We start from the raw sequence: 27247 nt of genomic DNA, 5'->3' as shown, positions 1-27247 counted from the left end.
TACTCTTTGACATACAGTATAATAAAAAAAAATGCTATGAAAATCTTTCCATTGCAAGAATCATTCAAAGAAACTGGCAAACTTGCCGACGTGAATTTCACAGAAACGAATCGCAGGTTCTCAGTACAGACGTAGCTTGTGAATAGAATTTTATTCCTGTGTTTGAGCCTTTGTCAGGGAAAATAGCACGTGGAAACAAGTACTTGGAGTATTACATGAAAATTACTTTTGTTTTCACAGTTTCACCTCCTTGGAGGTGTTTGAACAAATCCATAATTTGAATGTTTGCATTGACTACATTTACTAGAAAGAACCACATTAACGGTCGCAGCAAAAAAAAAAAAAAATAAATAACGGTAGAAAAACGAATTTATTATTTTTTTAAATTTCTTTTGCGTTAGTTGGGCAACCACAAACAGGCATTACCAGCGCATGTTGTCTTAATATTTGCATTTGCTGCCACCTCAATTGTACACTTATAAGTGGTGATTACTTCAACTATAAGCATAGTATGCTCTCTTAACACCGGTGGTTTTCAGCGCACACCCACGCTGGCGTGGAAGGTGTGTCGATAAGGGAGTTACTCACGAACAAATCCTAATATTTGTTGTTATTTAAAACGCCGCGCATTGTTCCAAATGTTGATTTGGGATTGGAACTCCTTATTACTCGCATCGGATGTGCTGGTGCCTGGACAATTCCGTGTCGGCCGAGGACCGTGTTCTTATGAAGAAACAGCTGAGCACATCCAGCGCTACGAGGGCTTATCCCCGACGTGACCCGCCTCGCCGTCGATACGGCTGCCATCAAAGGGGCGTGTCGCCGGCGGCAACGACTGCCCGTGACCTGTGACCTTCTTCGGCGCCAGGCACCGGCCCGTTCCCCCCCCCTCCTACCCGTCGGCGACCTTCGTGCTAGGTCTTCCGCAGGGTTTGTGTGACTGGACACAGCGTGATCAGTGGTTTAGCCACGTACAAGCATTACAGTGTTCACCCTCGTCGAAGCTGCACACGGAGTATTGTTACGTTCTTTGAACGGTTCTTGCAGTGGGAAAGATTGATTCAGGATGTAGTTTTGGACACATATCGTTGCTTATTACACTGTCATAAACCTCAATAACAGACAATAAATATAAATGTGCATTTGCACAGCAAATATGTCAAAATCAGGCGACGTCAAAAATTTTTTAAAATATTGACAGCACAGAAAATTCCGTAAAAGGAATTGGACAAAAATTGATTACATCCTAGTCTGACTCGGTGAGCTAACAATGATGAGTCAACAAGAACAGTCTATAAAGACAAAAAAAGACCTTGGACAACACAACGACAAACAGAAGAAATCAACAGTGACACTTAACATATAAAATGGCCAACACGATGTCAACACAGGGACGCACAGGCGCTCTGACTGGCAAACAGTCTGTCTGTGCCTGAGGACGGGAACAGAGCTCAGTTTTAGAAACGTCCCAATTGTTGTTCTAGGAAGCCTACTGTGTTCATATGTGGTGTCCAGAATATCTGTTTTGTCACATTGCTGGTTCGCCTGTGCGTCTCTGTGTTGTCGTTGTGTTGACCATTTTATCTGTTTAGTATCATAGTTCGTTATGTTATCCAAGGTATTTTTTTTTTCTTTATTGACTGTTCTTGTTGTCTCGCCCACTGTGTCAGTCTGTGCTGTAATAAGTTTTTGGCTGATTCCTTCCACTGTATTTTCTGTGCTGTATATGTTTTTAAATTTATAGAGCCTTGCTGTCGTGAAACAACTGAGGCAGCAGAGTATGTATCCCCCCCCCCCCCCCCTTTTCCAGATTTAAGAAAGGGTATTAAAACAACATGTAGAGGAGTAACTAAGTTGTAAGGGGAAGGAATACGTGAGGAGGTTTCTTCTCTCCCGTTCACTCCCAGTCGGGGCTGTAGCGTCGGCAGGACCTGAGGTGTAGCGCAATGTGATGTGTTGTGATGTGTTGTGCTGTGCTGTGCAGGCGAGCTGTTCCTTGGCAGCGCAGGGGTGTCCAAGGAGGTGCAGGCTGGCATCGAACTGGGCTCCGAGTGCCTGGAGTCGAGGGGGCGGGCCCAGGCTCGCCCGCCGCTGCCCATCATGCCGCTGGCCGGCATGGACGGTGAGTTGCGCGAGAGGAAGTGGGCTGATAAGAGTTCTTGTTCTCTATGCTTCGTGGTTTGCTATCTACACTTAAGAGTGCCACTTTACATTCTACGCCACACTGTCTGCAGAAGAAGCTAGGAGTGTCTTCATGTTGGCCACGTGTTGGTGGGTGTGTGTGCAATAGTGTCTTCTGACAGTACTGTCTTGTGACAGTACTATCTTCTAACAGTACTGTTCTGGTACCAGCAAACAGGTTGTGGCTTTGCTGGCATTCTTCTAGCAAGTGTTCCTCTATGATGTTTTATTTATGTTCGGATCTATTCAAACTCAGCTTGTGTTAAATATTTATGACAGTATCATATTGTAAAGTACACAATTTTTTTTTCACTTGCTTTGTAGTGTTTCTTTTTTTTACTTTTATTTTTACCATTTACTGTGTTTATAGTATTTGAGGTATGATGTAAAAAAAAAATAGTGTGTTTCTTGATGACAAAATAAATGCTGCAACCAGTTTGGTAAAATTTTTTAACTCTTAGCATGCACATTTATTTCTGAGATGTATAATGTTCTGACCAGAATGTGAAATGCGAAGTTTTGCCAAGGTCATACAGTTAATACTGCTATCAGCCTTGTTGATTTACGTTTAGATGAGTTGTGTGTCGAAGTGCATTCCTAAACAATTTTTAGAGATTAAAGATAGATTAAAAATAAAATAAATAACTGCTTGCAAACATTAATTTTAAATATTGTCACTAGATTAATGAACAAGCTATATTAATTAAGAGTGAAGATATTTTTTATTTCCTTTTAAATTATTGGGTAAGTAAAATTCAATATTATTAATAATTTATGCTTTAAGTGTGTTGATACATGTAAATACATTTTGTGTGCAGTGTATTACAGGCTACATAAAGTGTACACTTTTCATAATTATGAACTTTATAATTTAAGAAAGAAGGTTAATAGCTTACGTTTGTTGCTGCAAAGAAGTCATGTAATTTGTGCCTGGTACATATATGCCAATACCTGAGTGTTAGCTATTATGTAATTTAAAAAATATATAATTAACTTCTAACTCCATACACTATAGAGTTAATTCTCATAATGGCAGTTCTGCATGTATATATAAACAGTTTCAGAAGATGTTCACCTCATGTTACTTGTAACTCTTAGTGGCCGTACCATGCAAGTGCTATGTCTATGCTAAGTGCTGGTTGAGTGCTGCTAATTACTGGGACTTCATACCAGGTGTAGTCAGCATTCATGCTTGCCTGTTAGTAGGTGGATTTTCTTGGCTTCACAATTTGTCCAGGTAAGGTACATTTTCATGTTTGCGAACCTGTCTTATGGCTGTAGCTGAACTGTTTGTTATCTTTAAGTCGTAACATTGAATAATTATCAAAGTGACAAGACGCACTGGTGTTAGCCAGCGGTAACTATGGTGCGTATAGTGATTGTTTGTACACTGTGTCACCATTCAACTTTGCTTCCAAACACATGCTCTGGACGTTTAAAAGGAAACCACTAATGTACTTCAGGAATGACTTTTCATTGAAAACGTAAGTAGACAATTATTTAGTTTTTGAAATAATTTTTGTCTCTTATTCATAAATAAAAATCTCAAGGAAGCTGTGTGTGTTCTTGTTGTTGCTTCTTAATAATAGTTACATGCTTACTATTTCTCTTTTAGGAACATTATTTTCATGATTTTGGAATCTATTTCATGCAAGTTTAAATTGTATTTCAGTTTAGTTTTATATTTCCTTGCAGAATTTGAAACCATTATCACTCATTAAAATAAATACAAATTTCTTCGACGTATAAGAACAGCATTCATAATTCAGGTTACCTAAATACCTAGTCCACATTAATGTAGCTGTAATATGTGAGTTTCATTGGTTTAGTGTGTAGTAAATACCTGGCCAATGAACACATAAGGGACTGGTGTATGTTTGCAATTATATATATAAATGTGCTCATCTGTGACTCACTGACTGATTCTGTAATGCTGTATGATTCACACTGCCAATATAGTTGCTAGCCTGTTGTATATTGAATTGAATCCACAGCAAGGAAAATTATTGAATGACCAGGGACAGTTAACTTGCAATGTAGTTTTTCAAAGTCTTCTTTATTAAGAACATTTATTTTGTCAAATATTTTTTTATTATTTTATGTACATATCAGTAATAATTTTCATTTGCACAGTATTAAAAGAAATCAAATTTAATAAATATCTTGTGTATATAAATAAATTGTTTGTTACATTCATCATTTTTCAACTCAGTCCTTAGGCGTCTTTCAACTAAAAATTTTCTCAATATTTTCTCTCTCTTTGCAAATTTACACTGTTTACGTGGGCATATTTATACTTATAAAATATGAAAGTCACTGGCACTTTCGTCTGCAATGGGATGAACCTATGTCCACGACAGCGACAACTGTAGAAGTGATCACAGCCCCTGTCTGAGTATAGGTTAGTTCAGGCCTTTCAAATTTCTGAAACTAAAACAACTTTCTTGTTAGTTCCAGAAATATTGAAAGTTATACCATTAGTATGATATTGTTGCTTACTCTCTGTGCTAAATTTTAAGAATTTTGAAAAAGTCTTCAATTTTATTAATGTTTATTTTTGAAAGTGCCGGATAAGAAAAGAAGGACTAAAATTAAATCTGAAACCACGCTGCTATTTGTGCTTTCTTGCATTGTAAATATCCTCTTGTAATCCACTTGTAGATTGCTGTAATAAGTTTTTAGTTATTGAATTAGAAAAGTGAAAATGTGTTAAGTGAAATTGACAAAGAGTCCTCCATGGCTGTTCAAGACCATGCAGGACTCTCCTAGGAAGTTTCTGTACATCAGTGGTTTTCAAAGTGTACACTAAGGCGCGCTGGTGTGCCATAGATGATTTCTGGTTGCACCCTGTGGTGTTCCAGAGAAATGTGTGTCCAGATATGAAAATAAATATAGTTATACAATTATACAATTTCCTTATGGATATACCTCTTTTATGGTAATACATCATTTTTATGTCGTAAATTGAACAACTCCACAGAATTTTTTTATCACATTATTTTATTTCTGTAATATTTGACTTAATTATCATAACATATTTGTCAGAAATTTGTATATAGTGTGCCTACAATTATTTGTAGGATTTCAAATGCCCCCTGACTTGTAAAAGTTTGAGAACCACTGCTGTAGGTGCTCAACGAAACGAGAGACGTGTGAGAGAGTGCGTAACCCCAGTGGGTTGTGATGTCTGATTGGCCGCAGACGTGGGGGTGGTGCCGCTCCCCGGGCCCTCGCACCGACCCAGCATGACGCTGGTGGTCCCGGAGCGCTCCTACTCCAGCTCGGAGGATGAGGACTTCTTCGATGCCAACGAGGACAACGATAGCACTTCCAGCAGTGCCTGCAGCCCCACGTGAGTCCCGACGCCCTGCGCCCTGCGCCCTACGCCCTGCACCCTACGCCCTGCACCCTACGCCCTGCGCCCTGCGCCCTGCGCCCTGTGCCCTGCACCCTACGCCCTGCACCCTACGCCCTGCGCCCTGCGCCCTGCGCCCTGCGCCCTGCGCCCTGCGCCCTGCGCCCTACGCCCTACGCCCTACGCCCTACGCCCTACGCCCTGCGCCCTGCGCCCTGCGCCCTACGCCCTACGCCATGCTTGCACCCAGAGCCCTGTGCCCTTTTCCCTACATCCTGCACTCGCTGATGTGGCAGTTCCAGTACGTAGTTATCTACAGACGTGCATGAAAGCTTTATCACGAAATATTTTACTGCATAATTGCACAATAACAGTTATTTTAATGTTGGATCGTGAAATATTACAATTAAAAACATATTACTACCCAAAAAATGCAACATTACTGTCACAGTTAAAAAAAACGTGACTGAGATTAACATTGGATTCTTTGTTTTACCTGACTCAAGATTTGAAAAGGAAAAATTCTGTTATTAATGGTTTCACATAGTCTGTTCCTGTGTGGAAAATAAATTTAATTCTTGCGAATTCCAGGCTTCTATGAAATACCACATGTTAGTTAAGCCTTCACATAGTTACTGGAAATACTTTATCACATTCGGGTCCATGTTCAAACCCAGCTCGATCATAGTATTTCAATACAATGGACGGCACTTGAGCTTAACACGTCGGACGTTTTCATGGACTGATATGTGCTTGCTCGAGCGTAAAACGAACTTGGATTATCACGCACGCTCTCTATGGTTGTAGTAGTTATGTCGGTTGCTGCTAGATGCCACTGTTTTACGTGTGAAGTGGCTTCGGATATTCTGCATCGCGCCAGGGGGATTAACTGGGTTTCTGATGTGTTGGAAATTACGAAAAGATCACGCAAGAGTGATGAATTTTATTAACAGGAAGAATTTCTGGTTCAGAAGTTGATACTGCAGTTCTGATTCTTTGGATGAACTATCGTCTGAATGTTCAGACACATCAGGTTTGTATGCAATCACTGAAAACCTACAGAATGTGCTTGAAACATGTATTACATGTGCCTAAACATGTATCATATTTGTACGTATCTTACCTGGAATGATTTCATTTTATATTACAGATGAAGGATTGCAAAAAAAGTAGAAGAGCAGTTTTTCTCAGGAAGCCTGACCTGATATTGTACTTGACTACAATATAAAAAAAAAAAAAAACTGGTGTTGATCACATTGATCAATTACTACTTTTAAAAATAATCAATAAAATTGTGGGGTCAACATTTTTTTTTCACCTCTTTTGGGTATCAATTATAAATTTATTCATTTTATTGAAGAAAAAATAACCTGGGGCTGATGGCAACAGTTTGGAAAGCTTCATGAAAGCTCTTGAGAACCAGCTGGCTTTTTAAGGTGCTATCAACACAGAAGTTCAATCATAATCCTCATCTATAGATCGATTGCCTGCTCGCCATTTTCCAAAAATAATTAAGCCAGCTGAAAAAAAAAAAAAAAAAAAACATAACCCTTTAAAGTGTGTTCTGATGTGGGCAAAGCCAACAGTGGGAAATGACTTAGGAAGAAAATTTGGTGGTGCGAAGACTGTGGTTTCAGATTGCTTCCAAAATTTTCATTTAAGTCAAAATTTTCATAAACATAAACTAAAAATTGAGTATTTGTTGCCATTTACAGAAGTAATTATTTGGAAATATGTGATAAACAATAACTAAACTGGATTTAAAAAAGAAATTCATTACATCAAATAACATCAAGTGTGCACGAGAATTTTTTTTATTAACGTAAAACTTGGTTTATTATAAATATTTACATATCTGTAAATAAAAAAATTGATAAAATTATGATTTAAATATTATTAAAAAGTGTAAACACTGGAGTTTTTTTCTCACAAAGTAAGTATTTTAAGTATCATTCAAGGTACGTATTTAAATAAAACAAAGTGAAAAACCATAAAAAAAAGAGCATAGTATTATGTGATTGAAACCAGTCATAAGCAGTAGACTTTAATGTATTTACTTATTGGTAATGTCATTCGATGACATGCCACCTTTCTGTTATGAAAATCAATGCATGTCTGTGTGAAAATTTGTTACTGTATTCCGAATCAGGTGATAGCAGCTGACTTGTGTCAGGATTGGTCATGTAGGATTGATGCTCATTTTCCAAAGGTGTTGCTGGTTATTGTATAATGCAAAATTATTTGAATATAATAAACAACTTCATATTATGTATCACTTCACCTAACACGAACCTTTTTAAACTGTAGTTTCATTCATTGTATCACTTGCATAGTCATTTAAGAATACGTAATTTTATGTCCAATAATGTGAAAATTCCATACTGATCACAATGCCAAGAAAGTGAGGTTTACAACACAAGTTCAGAAGTGTCACTAGAACAACCTTACAAAACTGACTACACCAGAAATATAATCGACCATAGTGCCCCAAAGTGAATTGACTAAAATGCCAGATAATTGTTTGACCACAACTCTGGAGTTTGAGTGTGGCCTACCTGCTAGGAATTGAAAAGCTTAATTTGACATCTATGTATGTATGTATGTACATATGTGCATGTAAGAAGAAATAATATTTTGTAAATTTTTAATATTATGAATGAATGACACGTGACTGAAGTCAACATATATATTTTTTTATGTCTTTATTTCAGCAGACTTAAAATTGTAATTAATTTATAACATACTTTGTATCAGAGACTGTTAATGTTCATGGCTTTCAAACTAATTGCTCTAAACCACCTATACCTGGGGTGTTACTTAAACCCAAGACTCTGTACCTGGAGATCAGGTCTGCTGACTATATAATTATCTTTAAGGCTGGCAATAGATTAAAGAAGTCAGTGTTTTAATATCATATAGACATTTGTGCTGTGCTTTGAGGTTGTGACCGAGTCTTGATTCAGTGTGTCAGTTCTGAATTCTGAATGTGATTGTATTTTGACTCTGCAGTACATTTCGGGGCTGCAGGGTCATTGTAGTTTTTTTTTCTTCATGTTAATGTGGCACCATTACAGCAAGATATGGCTACTGTGGTTTTTCAGCAATATGGTCATTCATTGTTGTGGTCCACATCATTTGCTAACCATTCAGCGTTGTGGTCAATTTTACATTCAGAGTTGTGGTAATGGCCCTCACACTCATTCCGTGGTTGAATTTAAGACAAACGAAACCAAACAAAGCCGGCTGGATGGACCAGAAATTCTGTAAATGTTTTAAGCTCGCATCTTTTATCTATGGCAGAATAACAAATCTAGGTAAATTTATTAGACTCCTTTGTGCATAATTTTATTTAATTTATTTGGTAATTTTTTTCTTAGAAAGGTCTTAACCATTGTCAAAGTGTAGTGGAAAACCAATCTCACAAATATATTGGAAGAATGTCCTTATTTGGCTGACTTGATTAATTTTTTTGTATAGTGGTAATTTACATTTAAAATGAAACAAAAATATCAGTTTCAAGTGACAAAATTAATTCTTTCATCAGTGATTCACTGTAGAATAATAGGTTTATAATAAATAATCTTTGATATTATTGTATGAATTCTAGTTACCAAGAATTATAGGTTAATGCAATTTCAGAGCTTCCAGATGTTGGCATTTAATTATTTGCTAAAAGGCTGTTGTGCATATCTACTTCTTTCAAAAGAAGTACTTACTTTTTTGCTTGAATACAGTACCTACTGTACCATTTTTAAATTTTTTTTTGATGCGGTGAATATTATATGCTGTTTTCAACTGCCAACAGGAATAAATATTTTGTTACATTAACCCTATCAGACAAAGAATAAAATAATTATATTAGATGTAAACCAAACATACATATATCATGATTTAAAATAATATTTGTGACTTGTAGACATGCAGCAATGATCTTTTTTATTTATTAAATGAAGTATTTATGTTTGAATAGAATTGGTAAGTGGAAAAAAAAAATAAATTGGTACCAACATATTACCTGACAATCACTGCACTTACTGTAATAATGTGTAAATAAAATGTGTTGGCCATCATGATAAAATATCAAGGTCTTCATGAAAAAAAAATTATGTGCAATTAGTAATGAACATGCGGTGAGTTGCCAGTTTGCAGGGAGGGTTCATTATGTTTTTTATTTTGGAAATCTCCAGGGAACTGAATGGAACCTTTAGGTCAGGGGGCCATTTGTTTACAAGGGCCCTACAACTGATTTTTTTACAAGTGTGTGTACGGGGTCCAGGTTAGGAGGACCTAGGCATATCAGGCTTAAAGCCTATTCACCCTGCTGGGTGTAAACCATGTGTGGAAAAGATCACATGATCTTGTGCTTACTGGGGTTTATTGGCCAGTCATGGCAGCGGTTGGCGCCGTGGCTGACGCCCCATTGGTCGCCCTAGCTTAAAGCCAGCTAATGTGGCCCAGGTGAAACCTGTGTGAACGCAGGGAAAACCCTGGGCCGGGTCATGCTGGTATCAGTTACATTTATTGGAGCAAGCAGGTTACTACTGGACAATGGGGAAAAAGGTCCAGGTAAGAATAGTTGGGTGGAGCAGAAAGATTCAACCATACGGAGGTTGGGTTTAAATTATATTGCGCAATTCTGGGTTGCGATACCGGGGGCGGGTTTCCAATGTCGTCAACCCGCCCAGCTGCCAGTCAGTCTGTAACAAAAGAAATGTGCTACTGTAAACATTATTCCCTTGCTCTCGTCGGTGGGCAGTTCCGAGAAGCCCAGCGATGCTCCAATGCCGTCTCCCTTATTTGCTGTCGACGACTGTATGCCTTTCGTGCCAGGGGTGGGGTCGAGTCCCCAGAATCCCCGAGACGGTTGAATTTCCCGCCGCCCGAGGCTACCGCTGCCAGACCACACAGAGGACTCCAGCTGCCCTCCAACGGGAAGCCTCGTAACTGATTGCTTTCTCTCTCTGTTTCTCTCCCGGCGAGCGACTCCTCTCGGGTGTAGGAGGAGGGGCGCCTCGTCTCGTTCGTATCTCGACGCGTCATCAACCCCCCTCCTCCTCCCCTCCGGTCCTCCGTCTACACCATGCCTCCCCCGCCGAGCGCCGTCATCGACCAGGCGTCCTCAGCGGGCGTCAGTCGGTCGCCGGCGGCTCGGCGGTGCGGAGCGGTGCGGTGTCGCGTCGTGTAGTGTCGCGTCGCGCGGGACCCCTCGACGCTCCGCGGGCGACGGCGATGGTGCAGAGCCATGCGGGTCTTCAGGCGCCTCTTCTCCGTGGACCGCGGCGACGGCAAGTGAGTCGCTCTGTTTCTCTGTCCTGTTCCTTTCCGTATATGTCTTTGTCCTTCTGTTCCCCTGTCACTCTGTTGCTCCGTACCTCTGTTGCTCTGTTCCCCTGTCACTCTGTTGCTCCGTACCTCTGTTCCTCTGTTCCTCTGTTCCTCTGTTCCTCTGTTCCTCTGTTCCTCTGTTCCTCTGTTCCTCTGTTCCCCTGTTCCCCTGTTCCCCTGTTGCCCTGTTGCTCTGTTCCTCTGTTGCTCTGTTCCTCTGTTCCTCTGTTCCTCTGTTCCTCTGTTCCTTTGTTCCTCTGTTGCTCTGTTGCTCTGTTGCTCTGTTTCTCGGTTCCTCGGTTCCTCGGTTCCTCGGTTCCTCTGTTCCTCTCCTTATCTCCTTCTGTTCCTCTCCTTATCTCCTTCTGTTCCTCAGTCGCTCTGACTCTCTGACTCTGTGTCCCTCTGTTATTCGCCGGGGTCTTCAGCGGAACCTGCAACTTGCTCTGTCACGCGACGTGCTGCGAATTACAGCCTATCCAAACACTTGAGAGGCTCGTAATTGCGTGGCCACGTGGAACAGTCCAAAACAGGCCGTGTTCCTGAGCTGAGTTCGTCAGGTTAGCTGGCGCGCACTGTAGATTTCATCAGGTGGGCCGCAGGCTTTGATGACGATGCAGCGGCCTCGTTGACATTAGCACTGCTTCGCTGATATGAGTCCCAAGTGTGACTAGGTTAGATGTCTGCCGCGATAAACCACCGCCTGCAGTCGTCGCGGCCTGTGCTCTCGGCAAGGAGGCTGCAGTGTTCGACTGAGGGACGTCAGCTGTGTGCCTGCACTCGGATCACACAGTCTAAACATATAGAGGAATTGTCAAATTGAAGAGCCAGTGAAAGAAAGTGGAACTGCGATTGTTGCCGGTTCCATGTCGGCGATTTCTATCAATTTCTTTCTTTTCTTTTTTTTTTTTTTTGCCGCGTTTGCTGGTTTCTTGCCTCGGGGTTGTCAACACTGCCATCGATCGAGACGCCAGTGTCGACCGCTTCTCATTCCTCCGCGCTGTGGGGACTGGCTTGTGGCTACCCTCTACCCTCTACCGCCCCTTTTCGGCGAAGGCAGTGGCAGCGCTGCTCAGGGGGTGGATAGACCCACTTTGTCCGCTGTTTGCTTTCATATTGTTTCCATTTGTTTAGGATTTCGCGGGGGGGGGGGGGGGGGGGGGTTGTTATGTACCGTCGCACCGACGCCTTTGTACCTACCAGTGGCGTAGCCAGGATTGTGTATGGGGGCTGTTAAGAAGCATGACCCCCCCCCCCCCACAGAATTAAAGCGGGGGGCCGGGAAACCTCCCCCGGGAAAATTTGGATTTTAAGGTGTAAAATAGTGCTATTTTAGCAGTTTTCGATACTTAAATTTTAATATTGTAATTGTAAAAATTTTATTAATTTTTAATATGAAATTTGTTTGAGTGATGAATAAGAAATTTAATTAAAGATTTGTGGCTAAGGGGGGGGGTTGAACCCCCCCCCCCCCCCCTCGGTTACGCCCCTGGTACCTACGCCCCTGGGTACGACACTATTCTCCTGGGATGGTCTTTCGATCCGCGGAATATTTTGGAAAACGAATTCACGGTCGTGACACTTAGAAAAAAAAAACACGTTTTTTATCACGATTTAGGTAACTCAACCGTAAAATAACTTCAGAAACAACATCTCTCGTCTTCAGTAAAGGTTTCTGCAAACCGATGTCCCCCCAGCTGCGAACACTGGCTGAAGCCCCGCCCTCTCTTTCCGAGAGCTTCATGATCCGCCACTGCATCGCTAGCCTTGCAGCCGGCGTGTTTGTCAACAGTCGTCGCCGGTTGCTGAGCGCGCGAACTGGCTGAAGTGTCAGCACTCTGGATCTAACCCCATTCAAACGTTCGCAGAACGTCCTCAGCAGACAATGAAGAGTGGCCATTGTGTGCCTTCCGTCTAGCCACAACCACGGCGATCGTTATCATGTTCGTCTACTTCCGTCAGGCTACATCTTTCGTACTTCGCTAGACAGCAAGACAGATATACTGTATGTGACAAGCATATTGTGATAAAACTGTTTTCTTAACAATGCGATATTTTCGTCGTACATTTTCAAGCCAATATATTCGTTTGCACAACCGTATGGCGTTATATATAACTACATGTATCACATGTCATCCTATTTCGTTGCTTAGAAGACAATACCGTCTAACTGACACTTCAAACGAAATTTACTTTTTGATACCAAAACATTCAAGCGAACGTTTCGCATCCACCTATACAATTTTTTTACGGCAAAAATCCTAGAGATAGCAGTATCATAGCGCGAAAATGGATCCGCCTAAAGCTTCGGCCACACAGAAAGCTACGCTATGTTCGCTATGTTCGCGATGTTCGCTATGTCCGCTATATTTGCTGCGCGAGGTGGCCACACAGAATAGTGTAGTTTGCGATGTCGACGAGGCGCATGCCGTGGGATTCGAGTGAGGATTCCGACGAGGATGATATTCTGTTGGCTATCACAGTATGCGAACGAAAAAAGAAATGGGTTCATGAAGTGAATCTCAAAAGAAATGAATTTGGTGAATTTCATCATTTAATGAAGCAGTTGCGTGCGGACGAGGCCAAATTTATTGAATACCGTCAGTTGGGGTAACATCATTGGAGCAGAAATTTAATTTGATCATTAACTGAATAATTAATAAATTGCAATTACACCTAACCTGGTTTATTAACCTCTTTGGAAATCAAATCCCAGGCATTATCACGCATGTCCTGCTTTCTATAATCTTATATTGATTTGTTCCATAAACATGAATATTTTCTTACTTCTTCAATAAAATTTTCCGTTGACATTATACTAATAATGTAAACACTGAAGTGGGTACCGACAGCACAATTCCGCGCGAAAACAGATGTTTTTGTTTATCTGCGCATGCGCGAAGTCAGCGACGTTTTAGAAAAATAGCTAAGAACCAAACACTTGGCGACGTCGCCAACATAGCGCACATAGCGAACATAGCGAACTCAGTTTTGTGTGGCCAGTGGCACCTGAGATGCAGCTGGCTATATTGTGATCGCGTAGCGAACATCGCGAACATAGCGAGCATAGCGCTCTGTGTGGCCGTAGCTTAAATACACAAAGCAGACACTTTAGTCGGCTCTTGTTTGTTTTGTGGCTCCATGCTGAGGTAATAGGAGTGTAGTTGATTATCCTTGCTTTATAGTTTAAAAAAAAGTATTAAAATTGTGGTTTTAAAATAAATATAGCATTAAATTAAATACACACTATACGTACTTGAAAATAAGCAGTTTTTTTTTACCCTCCTGAAAAATTACTGAAGTTATAATTAGATGGTGGTGTTAGCTAAGCGACGACGTTTGAAACAATGTGATGGGGTTCGACTGGACTGTGGACGTGTGGACGTGTGGAAGTGCGGACGGTGCCGAGCGAGGCGCGGGCAGCGGCGAAGGCCGCCCGGTTGTGGCTGGCGTATCGCCAAGGTGTGGCTGGAGCCACGCGATAGCGCCTCCAGCTCCGGATACTTGTCCAGGCCCTGCCTTGCGTGGGCGCGCGCGCCAGGGTGTCCACAGTTAGTACTTTCCTACTAGATCTAGTACTTTTATAAGTTTTTTAGTCGTCTAGTACATTTACGCTCAGATCTAGTACTTTTAATATAATAACATTACAGTAACTCCAATATGTTTTATTATTAAGCGTAATTATTTTTAAAAAACTATGGAATTTATGTGTGTGTGGGGTGATATTTAAGTTCGAGCACTGCAATGTCATAATAACTTCCTAAATGGTTAAAACCATTAAAAATTATAATTTAGTACTTTTTTTTTTTCAAATCTAGTACTTTTTTCTCGCCTAAGTTGGTACGAAATATTTTTTTCCATGTGGACCCCCTGGTGCGCACACGGCGCTCGACATGTCCGAGTGGCTTAGTGTCGGTCCAGCCTTTTTTTAAGAAAAACTCCATAAACGGTAGAAATTAATTTTCACTGTAATACATAAAAGACTGTAGATATTCATCGACAACTTTTCTTTTTTCGCATATTTTATTTTACAGTGTGACCTATAAATACAAACAAATATAATTACTTTTTACTTAAAAATAAAAAAATACCAAAACTAAAAATTAAAAAATTCTGTTAATAGGGAACTTGGGGAACACGTGTAATATTTTAGTTAGGTTACCCAGTTTCAAAGCGGTCTTTGGCTGACCTAGCTGGATTTAAAAAAATTTAAACTAGAATAAAACTAAACTTAGCAAGAAAATCTCTTCAGCCTTTGATTTTATTCCAGTTAATTAATTTATTTCTTAATTAAATAAATAGAACAGCAGCGAATTTAATTTTTTTTTAACTGGGCTATTATAGGGTTTTTAGTTAACACGCAATTTTTCTTTCAAGTCACGTTAGTATGTTTACATTACAATATTTAAATACCTTCGCAAACCTAATAAAATAATAAAAAAATACATGAAAGAAGTAAAGTACTATTACTACTGTGCCAAAATAATTTTTAACCTAACGGATCTAAATAGGCACTTAAAAAACTTATCCCCAATAAGTTAACGTTGACAAGATAATTTAATTAAAATATAATTTGATTCTAAGGGTGTTGACAACAAACAGTTTAAGTGCAGTAAAATAGAATTAAAAACAAAAAAAGATTTGAACCTAACCTCTCTTTCATGCGCCGCGATTTATAAATATATATATGTTAGCGGAGGTGAGTCAAAGGTAGGCTCTGGACTGTCCTAGCATATAAATGTGAATTAATATGTTAAGTATGTATTTTTGAATATGTATTTACTATCACAGGGCCAACATTTTTAACCTGTCCTAGAAGTTAAAACACGTGTGCGCTCCACCTAACTACCTAGCGATGACTACAGAACATAAACACCTATGCATAGAGCTGACGCCAATTAGCTACTGAATCAGACATAACTTCACACCGCGCCGCACTCAATGTGATCCGTTTCTTCTAAGGCGGGAAACTCGTTTATTTTCCAGTGTTTGTAACCGTCATTTAAAATTACGCATCTCGCGATAATCCAACATTCTTCTTCATGCTATAAGTTCAATATTTAAATAAATGCATATACGATTAAAAACAGTTTCATGGGGAGTGTTTTATATTATATTATATTTACCTATATTATATAAAACTCATCTACTAAGCAATTAGATGGTAAGTAATTAAATGATCATTATAAAATATCGAATTTAAATCTCCAACCCGAGTTTTTTTTTTTTGCTAGTAATTATGGGCTCACCCAACAGATAGCGTCACATGTCTCGCAAAACATGGTTTCAATTTCCACTGTAAGAGTTGCACTTCTCTATCTCCCTTTTTGTTCTATGAGCCAGGCGAGGGTAATTGCGGGCGGTAATTGCGCTAATTATTAGCAGCAGCTGTGTCCCCTCCGTGCTCACGTAACTGCCCTAGTGCGCGGTGTGCTCTGTTGCCACGTACACGCCATAGAGTACTACAGTTGTAGACACAACTTTGTAATGTACCAACATTAAAAAAATATATGTATTTGAAACATTGTAGCATGTAAATAAAATACGGAATTAGGATTTGTAAATAAATTTTCCTGTCAAGAACATAATCTGATTAATTTTTTTTTTATTTCTAGGGGTCGTTAAGTGAAAGACGCCATCTTGATTTTCACTGTTCTTGTAACCAGTTTTTAAATAATTTAATATTAATTATTTTTTTGTTCTTTTAAGCGTAGCATAATAGTTTTATCGAATGCCTTGTTTTTAATTAAGCAAATATTTTCTCCTGTGAATTAATTAGCGGCGTCTAACCTTGACTTGTTTTGTCAGAATTTCCACAACTTTAATAATGTGTACTGTCAATATACATTAAATTAGAAGTATTAATAAATAGTAAAATCGAACAAATATTTAAACTTGTTATAATAGCAGATGGTACACAAAATAACATTTGTAAATGTAAACAAGCCCGGTAGTATGAGTGCAGCATCAGTGGTCGTCGTCTGCTCTGCACTTCAATGTAGGCCTTGACACAGACCGTAGATGAATGTGTTCCGTGACGGGCAGTGATAACTGCATCTTGTACACGCTGTAACTCAAAAATCGTGATCGCGAGGTCTTCGTGGCTTCGTGGCAGTTTTATCTACAGAAAATATGCGGCTCTGTCTACGCGAGAGCATGTGTATGTCAGCAAACAACACGTTTGTGTTCCCGCGGCTGGAGTGGCGTCTGAAACAAAGCAGCACTCGAGTTGCAAGAATACTAACATTGCAGACATATTTTTTAAAAAAAACTTTCTACATGTAATATAATTGATTTGTTTGTACTACTGTAGTGAAAATTCGTAAATTACAGAATGAATCATTTTTTTTATATGTAGTAAGTTTATTGCTAGATATTATCTTTCAAAGATAATATCAATGCCCGGTATGGACCCGGTAAGCATATTTCTCTGAGGAAGTTGGAAAATAAAATAATTGCTCTATCACAATGTTCCAATAACTTGACTTATCTCTGTAAATGTCGGAGTCATTCCTAGGGGACTCACAGTCAAATCCCCGGTCAACAGCAAACAGGCTCAACAAATAACCCAGAAAACCAACCAAAAGCTACTGAGTGAAAGAATGGCCGCATATCACTGTCAAAAATCACATTTGAACAATGAAATTTCGGCACTACAGCTTGAAATTCAGTCCATCCTTAATACTAAATATTTCAATTGCATTTATCAGTCCATCACGAATCTTGTCCAAAAAGAAGTCTCTACAGTGCAAAGAGAAGCAAAAAAATAAATTAGCCAAACTGCTTAGCAATGGCGTATGTCCAAAAGCTTACATCAAGTTATAGCGTGGTATCTCAAAATTCAGTTAGTTTTTAAACGTGAAGTAGCTTGGCTTCTGGGTTGTATATTGTTTTTAAAACGTGTTGGAGTTCAACTTGATTCTGGATCTCTCGCGATTTCCAGAGTGCCCTTTGTCTATCGATTGCTTGGTCGGTCCGCGTGTGGGCGTTTTTCGTCGCCGTTCCCTGCCCGAAGCGCTCTTCCTGCGCAGCTGGTTCCGTGTGGAAATGTCACACTCCCTCCCTCCCTCCCACCCTCCCATTCTCCCTTCCTCCCTCCCACCCTCCCATTCACCCTTCCTCCCTCCCTCCCATTCTCCCTTCCTCCCTCCCTCCCATTCTCCCTTCCTCCCTTCCCCCCTCCCAGCCTCACTCCCTGTCTCTCTTAGTACCTACTGTAGCTCCGAGAACAGCCGGTCTCCGTAGCGCAGTCGGATGCACCCCGGCTTACGGTGCGAGGGGTTCTGGGTTCGAGTCGCGGGTGCGGCAATTTGGTCGATGACATGATAATAAAAAGGCTTCGACCAAGAAAAGGCATCCATTGCTGGTCATGGGCGGAAGCCAATAGCCATTCAACCAATAAAAAAAAAATCACAATACCGAGTGGAGCATGGAGGTATGCGAGTGCTACTCCCGTACTTACAGGTAAAGAAACGTCCGAATATTTGAAAAGTGATTAAAAAAAACTTACGTCACCCGTGCAAGCCTGTGCGGGCGAGATATTGAGAGCGCCAGCGTGCTACATCGAATCTTTGGAACTGTTGCTGTTGCTATTTATTATTGCTGCTATTTATTGTTATTATTTTGGAGGCATTTATTGGTGGATTTTTTTTGGGGGAAAGAGGGGGGGGGGGGGGGGCTGAAAACTGGAATATTAAAAAAATAATTGGCAAAAGTTTTCTGGAAAAAACTGGTAAAATCAAATCCCCCCCCCCTCCCTCCCAAATCGACCTCATTGCTACTAATATTCGTGTTTAAAACATTTCGCCTCTAGTCCTTCAGAAGAAATGTAAAGGCTAAAATATATTTATAAATTATAAATTATAAATTATATAAATATAATTATATAAAAGTGATAAAAATAGTTTGGGGGGGGGGGGGGGGGATTTCTTAAAAATAAGCATGAATGATGTCAGGATTTTTTTTTTACAGTGTTACTTACCGTGTCGGGAAGTGCGGACCTCACTGCAAGTTTGCAATTCTCTCTCTCTCCGCAGCCATCAACTCTCTGACCTAGTAGTGGATACGTTGCCGCCCGCAGTACCTCGAGCTGCGTGCAGCTATTGTGCGTTACGGAACAACTCGCGGGCGCACAGTGCGCGCGAAGAGAGTCGCACAGTTGGCGCCCTGCGCGGGGTCGATACCGCCTGGAGGGCCGCTAATGACTAGAAGCGAGGTGTCATCTCTTCTCCGCTGGCTTCCGCGCGCTACCAGCGGAGGTTACCTTCTTCCTGTTTCCCGACCACGTCCCTGGAGGAAAGTCCTGGGGACGCACCACAACGCCGAAATACCACAACGCCGAACGTACAATAACGCCAAAAACCATAACGCCGAAATGCCAAATTGACTAAAACGCCGACAGCTAGAAAACTGCTCTGTACCACAACGCCAAATTACCACAACGCCGAAATACATTAACCCCGAAAAATGTCATTGCAGGACTGCCACAAAGGTTAGGTTAGATAAGGTTAGCACACAAATTCATTCAGTTGTTTTTCATTTTGCTCCTGTGCCCCCCCCCCCCCCCCCCTCCACGTAGCAACATTTTTCGGTGTTGTGGTACACAGCAGTTTTCTAGCTGTCGGCGTTGCGGTCAATTTAGCATTCGGCGTTATGGTATTCGGCGTTATTGTACGTTCGGCGTTGTGGTAACGACCCGAAAATTCTCTCCCGTTTGCCTTACCTTCTGCTGTGTGTGTGTCGACACTCAACTGCCGAGGAACCGCGAACCAAAAATATATATGAATAAAACAGAGCGTTTGTCCTTTGCGTAGTGCGGAGATGAAAAGAATTAGACATGGATGTGGTGCATAGATTCGCCAAGCTCCTCAAAGTAGTTTTTTCAAAATTCGAATTAGTTTTTTTTGACGTGACAACGTCTAATAAATCGATGAACGCCGGCTGCACGCACGAAAAAGTGTCCTGTTACGCACATTATCCCGTTACGCTGTGTCCCTTTACGCTCATTGAACGCTTGCGCCGCATCTATCTCTCTTCCACTCGATTGGAACAACCATCGATTTGACTTTTTCGAGGCACATTAAACTTGAAACACTCCCATTCGTTTCCTACTTTTCCTATCATCGTCCTATTCTTAATAGAATAACACAGACTGGAAGAAGTTAAATAGCAAACATGTATACAAGTATTAGTTAAAATAATCTTTTCGTTAAAGTAATAAACATATTTGAATTAATGAGTGCAAACAAAAGTAAATTTATCTATTAAATTGTAGATTTCATTTCACTCCTTCTTTGTATCCATACAAAATAGTGATAATTCAATAAAAAATGATTCAATTTTATTCATAAAAGTATGCAATAATTTCATCAATGTTTTTTATGACTTTGTCACGTAAAACTATCGTCCGTAAACCGACTTTACAGACAACCAATTTTTTTACTTTGAAGTTTAAGCGATTTTCGACCGCATTTTCGCAACTATCTCCGCGTATAATCTCGTTAAAATGACAGTCGTCCATGTTATTACGTAGACCTCAACGGCGTGAGTAAAATGAAGTTGGTTCCATATTTGGGTGATTTTTGGTGAGTTGTTAAAACTATTTTTTTTTGAAAACCATATTCGCTCTCCATTTTCGTTTATGTATATCTGAAAATCTTATCAGAAGATCTTGAAACGTTTTTAGACTATGTAAGTGACATCTGGCCTTTGTTAAAAAAATGGTAAAAAAATCTTTTTTACTTATTTTTTTTATGTTTAACTGATTTATGTCTGTGGGATTTTTTTTTTTTCACTTTTAGACCAAAAATTTTTTTTCTACTTATTTTCGGATCCAGAATGCCTAAACAACTTAACATTTTCGCACTAGCAGTGATTTATTTTTATATTTCAGCTTTTAAAAGGTTTAAATTGAGTTATGAAATCCAAAAGCGGAACGCAAGCCGAAACACAATAATTTGAAAGTGGGTCGTTGAGGGGTGCCTATGCATGTTAAAAATTCAGAACTTTGTATACATGGCAATATCCTTTAACTAAAAAAACACCAAACTCATCCCGTTTTATACTACTCCAAAATAATTATAATTAACTTATGTCTGTATTGAATTTATCTTGACAATACCGATTTAGTGGATTCCATATATATATATATATATATATATATATATATATATATATATATATATATATATTAATAATATTAACCCCTGTTACAATTTTAAGGTGTGATATTTCGGAGAACGTTAAATAAGAGAAAATAGCTTAAGGTATGTTTATTAATAATTTCCAGTATATCAAATTGAGTTTGATTACATCCGAAGATATATTTTAATGTTAAAACTATATTTACAATACATATTTAACCCCTCGCCCATTGCGTTTTTGAGACCTGCGTGGTTTATAAACGAGTATTTTAACTTTTAGCATCTTGCGTTTCTTGCGTCTTGCGTAGTATGTAAACCTGGCTGTGCGGGACTAACGTGTTGTTACGTTCATTGGATGATTCTTGCACTGGCGAAGCTTGATTTAAAAGATTTTCGCTTGGACATATCACACCCTGAGTACAAGACTATCGTAACTCAAAAAATTGAGTTTGTGAGATATTTTTACCATAAGCAGGAAAATATCATTATCTAGGCACTGCAAGACTATCGCAATATTATATTTACTTTTACGGGACTGATGGCAAATAAAGTAGTGTTGCACTCTGGAAAACATTATACATATAAGAATATGTGCAAGACTATGGCAAATGAGTTGTGATAGTATTGCACTGATTTTTAAGTTACGATAGTCTTGTACTCAGGGTGCGATATGCAATTGTTGCTTTTAACTGTGTTGGCGCTTCAGACAGAGATTGAAAAAAAAAAAAAAAACTTGTTTGGTCCATGAGCCAAGCATCCTGCGACTGACTGTACCCCCACCGACCAGTCCAAGAGCGGTGGCTTTTAATACACGCATTCAGTGATCCCGGTTGGAGTGGGGAGGGGGTGGGGGTCGGAAGAAGCGCTGGTGCAGGGATTGGTGGTGCAACCCCCTGATGCGGGGCAACTGGACCACACACCCCCTCCTGCCCCCTTTCGACAGCCGGCATCGATCCGCGCCTGGCCTGGGGTCTCTCTGCCAGCTCTTCCCAGCTTGCACAGCACTCTTTCAAGTCGTAGCAGCTACAACTGTTAAAAAAAAGGGGGTGTTGTCTGTAAAGTCGGTTTACGGACGATAATTTTACGTGATAAAGTCATAAGAAAACATTGATGAAAAATTGCTTACATTTTAATTTACAAATATTATTTACAGTTTTTGCAAATTTAATTTAAATAATTTGTTTAAATGTAATCACTAACAATTAGTTATAGAAATAAACTGAAATCAAATCAATGTCAAAAAAATTGTTAGTTTGAAATGACGAAATTGGACAAATAAATCAAATTTTTTAAATTGCTGATTTTAAAAAGCCCGCCTTAACCTTTTTGATATTATAGATTTTCTCGCACGGTGATTGGCCGGTTCTTGCACGCTCGTCTCAGGCGGAACGTGACAATGAGTCATGCTTTTTCGTGCGTGCAGCGGGCGTTCATCGATTTATAAGACGTTATCACGTGAATATATATTATATTGGCATTGATTGGTAGCCACTCAACACACGATTTTGTTGCTGCGATAAAAATTTATTCATTCGCGTAATATCTTAAAAAAGAATGTCGTGTTTGAAACGAATGCTACGAATTCGCGCCACTTGGTCCACGGCGATGTTAATTTGCCCGAAGAAGAGACGAAAAAGGACTTAACACGATGTTTACACGTGGAGCGAAGTAGCGCAGTGGTAACACACTGGACCCTGAGGACGCGAGTGAGAATCCTGGTACGGACGTGTTTCCCGAAACCACCGCAGGGAATGTTGCCTACAATAGCGTCCTCGGACTGTTGTTTTGGAGTCACCTGCATGCTTGATGTTCATCTCGGAAGTGTGGCTGACTCCAAGCCTCACTGTCACTGGCATGACGGTGGCGGCATCCGGCGAGCTCCGACGGCGACGACACGACGACACAGGGGCGCAGTGGCGTGGTTGCTGGGCCCAGGCAGTTCCGCTCCCCCTCCACGCCGTGACGCACCGGGCTGGCATGCGGCGCGAGTGTCTGTCGATCAACCCCCACCGCGCGTCGCGAACCTCCCCGCTACCTGTCAACCCCCCTGTCCCCTTCTCACCTCGCCAGGCGCCGCGACGTCTGGAGCCTCTTCGGCGAGAAGCCTAACATGTCCATCAAGTTCTGTCCCTGCCCAAACACGCCCGAATGTTCACCTTCGGCCAACCTCGGGATTTGTTTTATTTTTGCGCAGGAAAAATGTATTCAAATATGAAAAGTGTGGTCGGTTAGGTTAGCTACATTAAAACACTTTAAAACACTATGGACGGTTAGTTAGGTTAGTATAGCTACATTAAAATAAACTGAGAAATATAAATATATATATAAATAAACCCGAGGTTGGCCGAAGGTGAATATTCGGGCGTGTTCGGGCAGGGACAGAACTTGATGTACATCTTAGGCTTCCCCTCTTCGGTCGTAAATGTAGCCGCTTCCAGGAGTGGGCGCGCAGTTAGTGCTGTCATCACTGCTGGATAGCTCTCTTTGAGTTTGTGATTCTTTTATTTTCCTAGACTAAGTTATTCAAGTGTGCAAGGGGAGGGTCCAGGTCAGGGGAGGACCTAAGTGTGTCTCAGGCCGAAGCCTATACACTCTACCATGCGGGGTGTTAACCACGCAGTACAATGGCGCGTGCATCATGTGCCAATTGGGGTTTATCGGCCAGCAATGGCTGCGATTGGCGCCACGGCTGACGCCCTTGTTATTGTGGTTGTTTCCCAGATACTTGCTGAACATACAATGAAAAGCTACTCTCTGGCGGAAAGGGCCCAGAACTACTTGAGAAAACTTAGGTCTGAGGCTCGGCATTTCGAGTTTTTCCTCCGTTGGTGTCGGGCTCTCGTCTGGCTTGTGCTCGTCAGCAGCACGTCATGCTGCAGCCGGTATCTGCCACGCATGTCGTGGGCGGCTCCCTCCCTCCCTCCCTCCCTCCCTCGCTCCCTCGCTCCCTCGCTCCCTCCCTCGCTCCCTCCCTCCCTCGCTCCCTCCCTCGCTCCCTCGCTCCCTCGCTCCCTCCCTCCCTCCCTCGCTCCCTCGCTTCCTCCCTCCCTCGCTCCCTCGCTCCCTCGCTCCCTCGCTCCCTACCTCGCTCCCTACCTCGCTCCCTACCTCCCTCCCTCCCTCCCACGCTCCCTCGCTCCCTCGCTCTCTCCCTCCCTCCCTCGCTCCCTCCCTCGCTCTCTCGCTCCCTCCCTCCCTCCCTCCCTCCCTAACTCGCTCCCTCCCTCCCTCGCTCCCTCGCTCCCTCCCTCCCTCCCTCGCTCCCTCCCTCCCTCCCTCGCTCGCTACCTCGCCCCCTCGCTCCCTCGCCCCCTCGCTCCCTCGCTCCCTCGCTCCCTCGCTCCCTCGCTCCCTCCCTCGCTCCCTCCCTCATTCGCTCCCACCCTCCCTCGCTCCCTCCCTCCCTCGCTCCCTCGCTCCCTCCCTCCCTCGCTCCCTCGCTCCCTTTCTCCCTCCCTCGCTCCATCCCTCCCTCACGCCGTGGTCCGTGCTAGTTCCGTAGCTCTGAGACAGTGGCGGATCCAGAGTAGCCAGAGAAAAAAAATGTCTTAAAATTACTAAATTTGTATTTAATCTACTCACAATACACATAACATCTAACCACCAGATATTATGATTCTACAAGAAATTCGTTAATTATATTAAAATATTTTATTGGTTTCAGAAACAATCATTTTTGTCGGCAATATTAATGTAGCAGACAACTGGTTTTTCGGAAGTGATTTGACCCTTCCCTGTATGGTTGCTCCGTGGAAATTACTACTTCGACACCGACATATTCGGGAAACCTTCTTTTCACAGACGAGAGAGCCAAACGTCCGATAGGACATCTTCGGTTTGTTTTGGTTCATTGCAAATAAATATGGTGGTGTTGATAAAAGGATACTAATGGTCAATTAGGTTAGGTTAGCTACATTATAAATACTTTAAAACATTGTGGACGGTTGATTTGGTTAGGATAGATACATTAAAGATACGGAAAAAAAGCATGAACTTCGGGGAACTTCGTGTGTGGCTCTCTCGTCTGTGAAATGAATGCTTTCCAACATCTTCAGTGCCTTATACATGCCGCAAGAACCAACTTCTGTAGACTCGCGACTGCAGTATGTGTGGTGAGATGAGTGTGAACTAAGCTTTATCTCCATTATCTTGTTGAAAATTTACAAAAAAATAATAAATAAATAATTTTAGGTAACATTAACTTTTTTTTACTAAAATATAATTGATACCGCATGTAATGATTCCACAGAGAAAATGATTGGTTATTTATTTATAAAAACTACCTAAAAAGTTGAATAAGCCTTAATCTGTGGCAAGGCTTAGCGTTTTTTTAGGTAAAAATTCGTAACAATTTACATTTTGAATTTATACAAACGCTTCAAAAGGCAAATTTCGGTTTTTCAGGGTAAGTATTTTGACTTGTTCATCACAGTTTAGATAAAATTTTACAATAACAAAGCAGTGTTCAATGTTTCTAGATGATAAACTTGCTGATAGGTCGTCATAGATGTAAAGGTGACTAGAAGGAAGCGTTACTTAAACAAGGTTCACTAACACCAGACCCTGCGTTAGGCACCGAGAGACGCCATCTTGGTTTCAATTGTTTTTCGGCCATACAGTTTTTCATGTCGTTTTTTTCTTTTTTTTCCCCTTCGAATTTTGATTTTGTTGAAGCTTTATGTTCTTTTTGAATCTCATAATGTGTTGTCTATGCTTTAAAAAGGAACACACCAGTTATTAAATGATTAAAAATGGTTAAGATGTAAAAAAAACCTGTTGTAACCAACATGGTGTCTTTACACCTATCTTTTCCTTTATTTGTATTATAAATGCACCAATACCCTGGTTGGGAGAGTAACGCCCACAATGTATTTCAATCAACGTTCGAATTACTGTAATTATGCATTTTATGTTAGCAGGTAAAACAAACTATTTTCAACAATGGGGGGTTGGGGGTGGGTTAGGTACACTTTTTCCATTGCAAGTGAACACACGGGATTACTTTCAGATTTCGTAAACATCAGTTAAAATATCCCCAGCAGGTTTTTTCCCCCCTCCTGTTCAGCCGAGACTGTGGGACGGTGAACAGTGGTGTAGTGACGGCCAGCAGCGGAGAGCGGGGAGGTAGTTGGGGGCGGCGCCGCTTGGTGCGCTGGTATCGACCCTCCGCTGTACCCGCGCGCTGGCCGGCTGCCAGCTGCGGGGGCGCGTGCGACCTTGCTCTCGGGCAAGCCTTTATTTCACAGACGAGAGAGCCACACCCGAGGTTACCCGAAGTTCACGCTAGCTTTTTCCCCCCCGTTCTATCTCATTGTGTAAACCGGCGTGGCATTAAATTTTGCGGTCGATTAGGATAGGTTAGCTACATTGTAAATACTTTAAAACATTGTGGATGGTTGGTTATATTAGGTAAAGTATAGCAACATTAAAAATACTGTAAAATCATTTAATGGTTGCTTAGCAAATAACTTTTTAATATGTAGCTATCCAGGGCTAGGAAACCGTTTACTTGATTTCACGGTATTTTTAATGTAGCTATCCTAACCAAATCAACCGTCCACGATGTTTTAAAGTATTTATAATGTAGCTAACCTAACCTTTGACAATGAACAAAAAAAAAAAAAACCGAAGATGCACGATCGGGCGTTTGGCTCTCTCGTCTGTGAAAAGAAGGCTTCCCCTGCTCTTGAGGCACGCGCCGGCCACCAGGAGCGCTGCTGTCGGCGGCACTGGCCTCGCCCCGACACTCCCGCCCCTCGGACCATAACAACACTCGCGGACTACACGCAACACTTAAATGTTTTCTTCATACTTAAAACCTAATTTTTGATAGTAATGTTCGCAGGCTTTCACGGCCATTGTCTGAAGTAGCTTTGGCTTCTGGGCTGTAGCCGTGTCCTTGGCGAATAATTCACCGGCGTTTCAGTCGACATTGCAGTCGCCATCATCAGGAAGTAGTTACCTACTGCTCCCTGATGATGGCGACTGCAATGTCGACCGAAACGTCGGTGAATTTTTCGCCAAGGACACGGCTACAACCCAGAAGCCAAGCTACTTCATAAACATAATAACTTAAATAAAAAAAAGAATTTTCAGACAATATTAGTTCAGTGGAAAGGTGTATAAGCGAAGTGATGTATTGAGTTTAATGGCAAAATATTATATTTTGGAATACTGTTTTTACAATGTTGAATTATCTTGGTAGCAATGAAATAACAATGGCTGTCCTATGCACATGTAGAGA

General features: G+C 41.2%; 1 protein-coding gene across 4 annotated transcripts in view; it reads left to right on the top strand.

Annotated features, from left to right (window-relative positions):
• LOC134532570 (oxysterol-binding protein-related protein 9) overlaps window positions 1–27247 on the top strand; it is a 112455-nt gene that overhangs the window by 47036 nt on the left and 38172 nt on the right. For all 4 annotated transcript variants that reach the window (XM_063369100.1, XM_063369099.1, XM_063369103.1 and 1 more), the window contains 2 exons: window positions 1985–2122; window positions 5383–5533. In XM_063369100.1, coding sequence (XP_063225170.1) covers window positions 1985–2122; window positions 5383–5533 — 289 coding nt within the window. The remainder of the gene's footprint in view (window positions 1–1984; window positions 2123–5382; window positions 5534–27247) is intronic.

The sequence above is a fragment of the Bacillus rossius genome, chromosome 6 (genome assembly GCF_032445375.1).
Source record: "Bacillus rossius redtenbacheri isolate Brsri chromosome 6, Brsri_v3, whole genome shotgun sequence".
Lineage (NCBI taxonomy): Eukaryota > Metazoa > Arthropoda > Insecta > Phasmatodea > Bacillidae > Bacillus > Bacillus rossius.
Note: the sequence above shows the minus strand (reverse complement) of the source record. Positions and strands in the feature narration are given on the sequence as shown.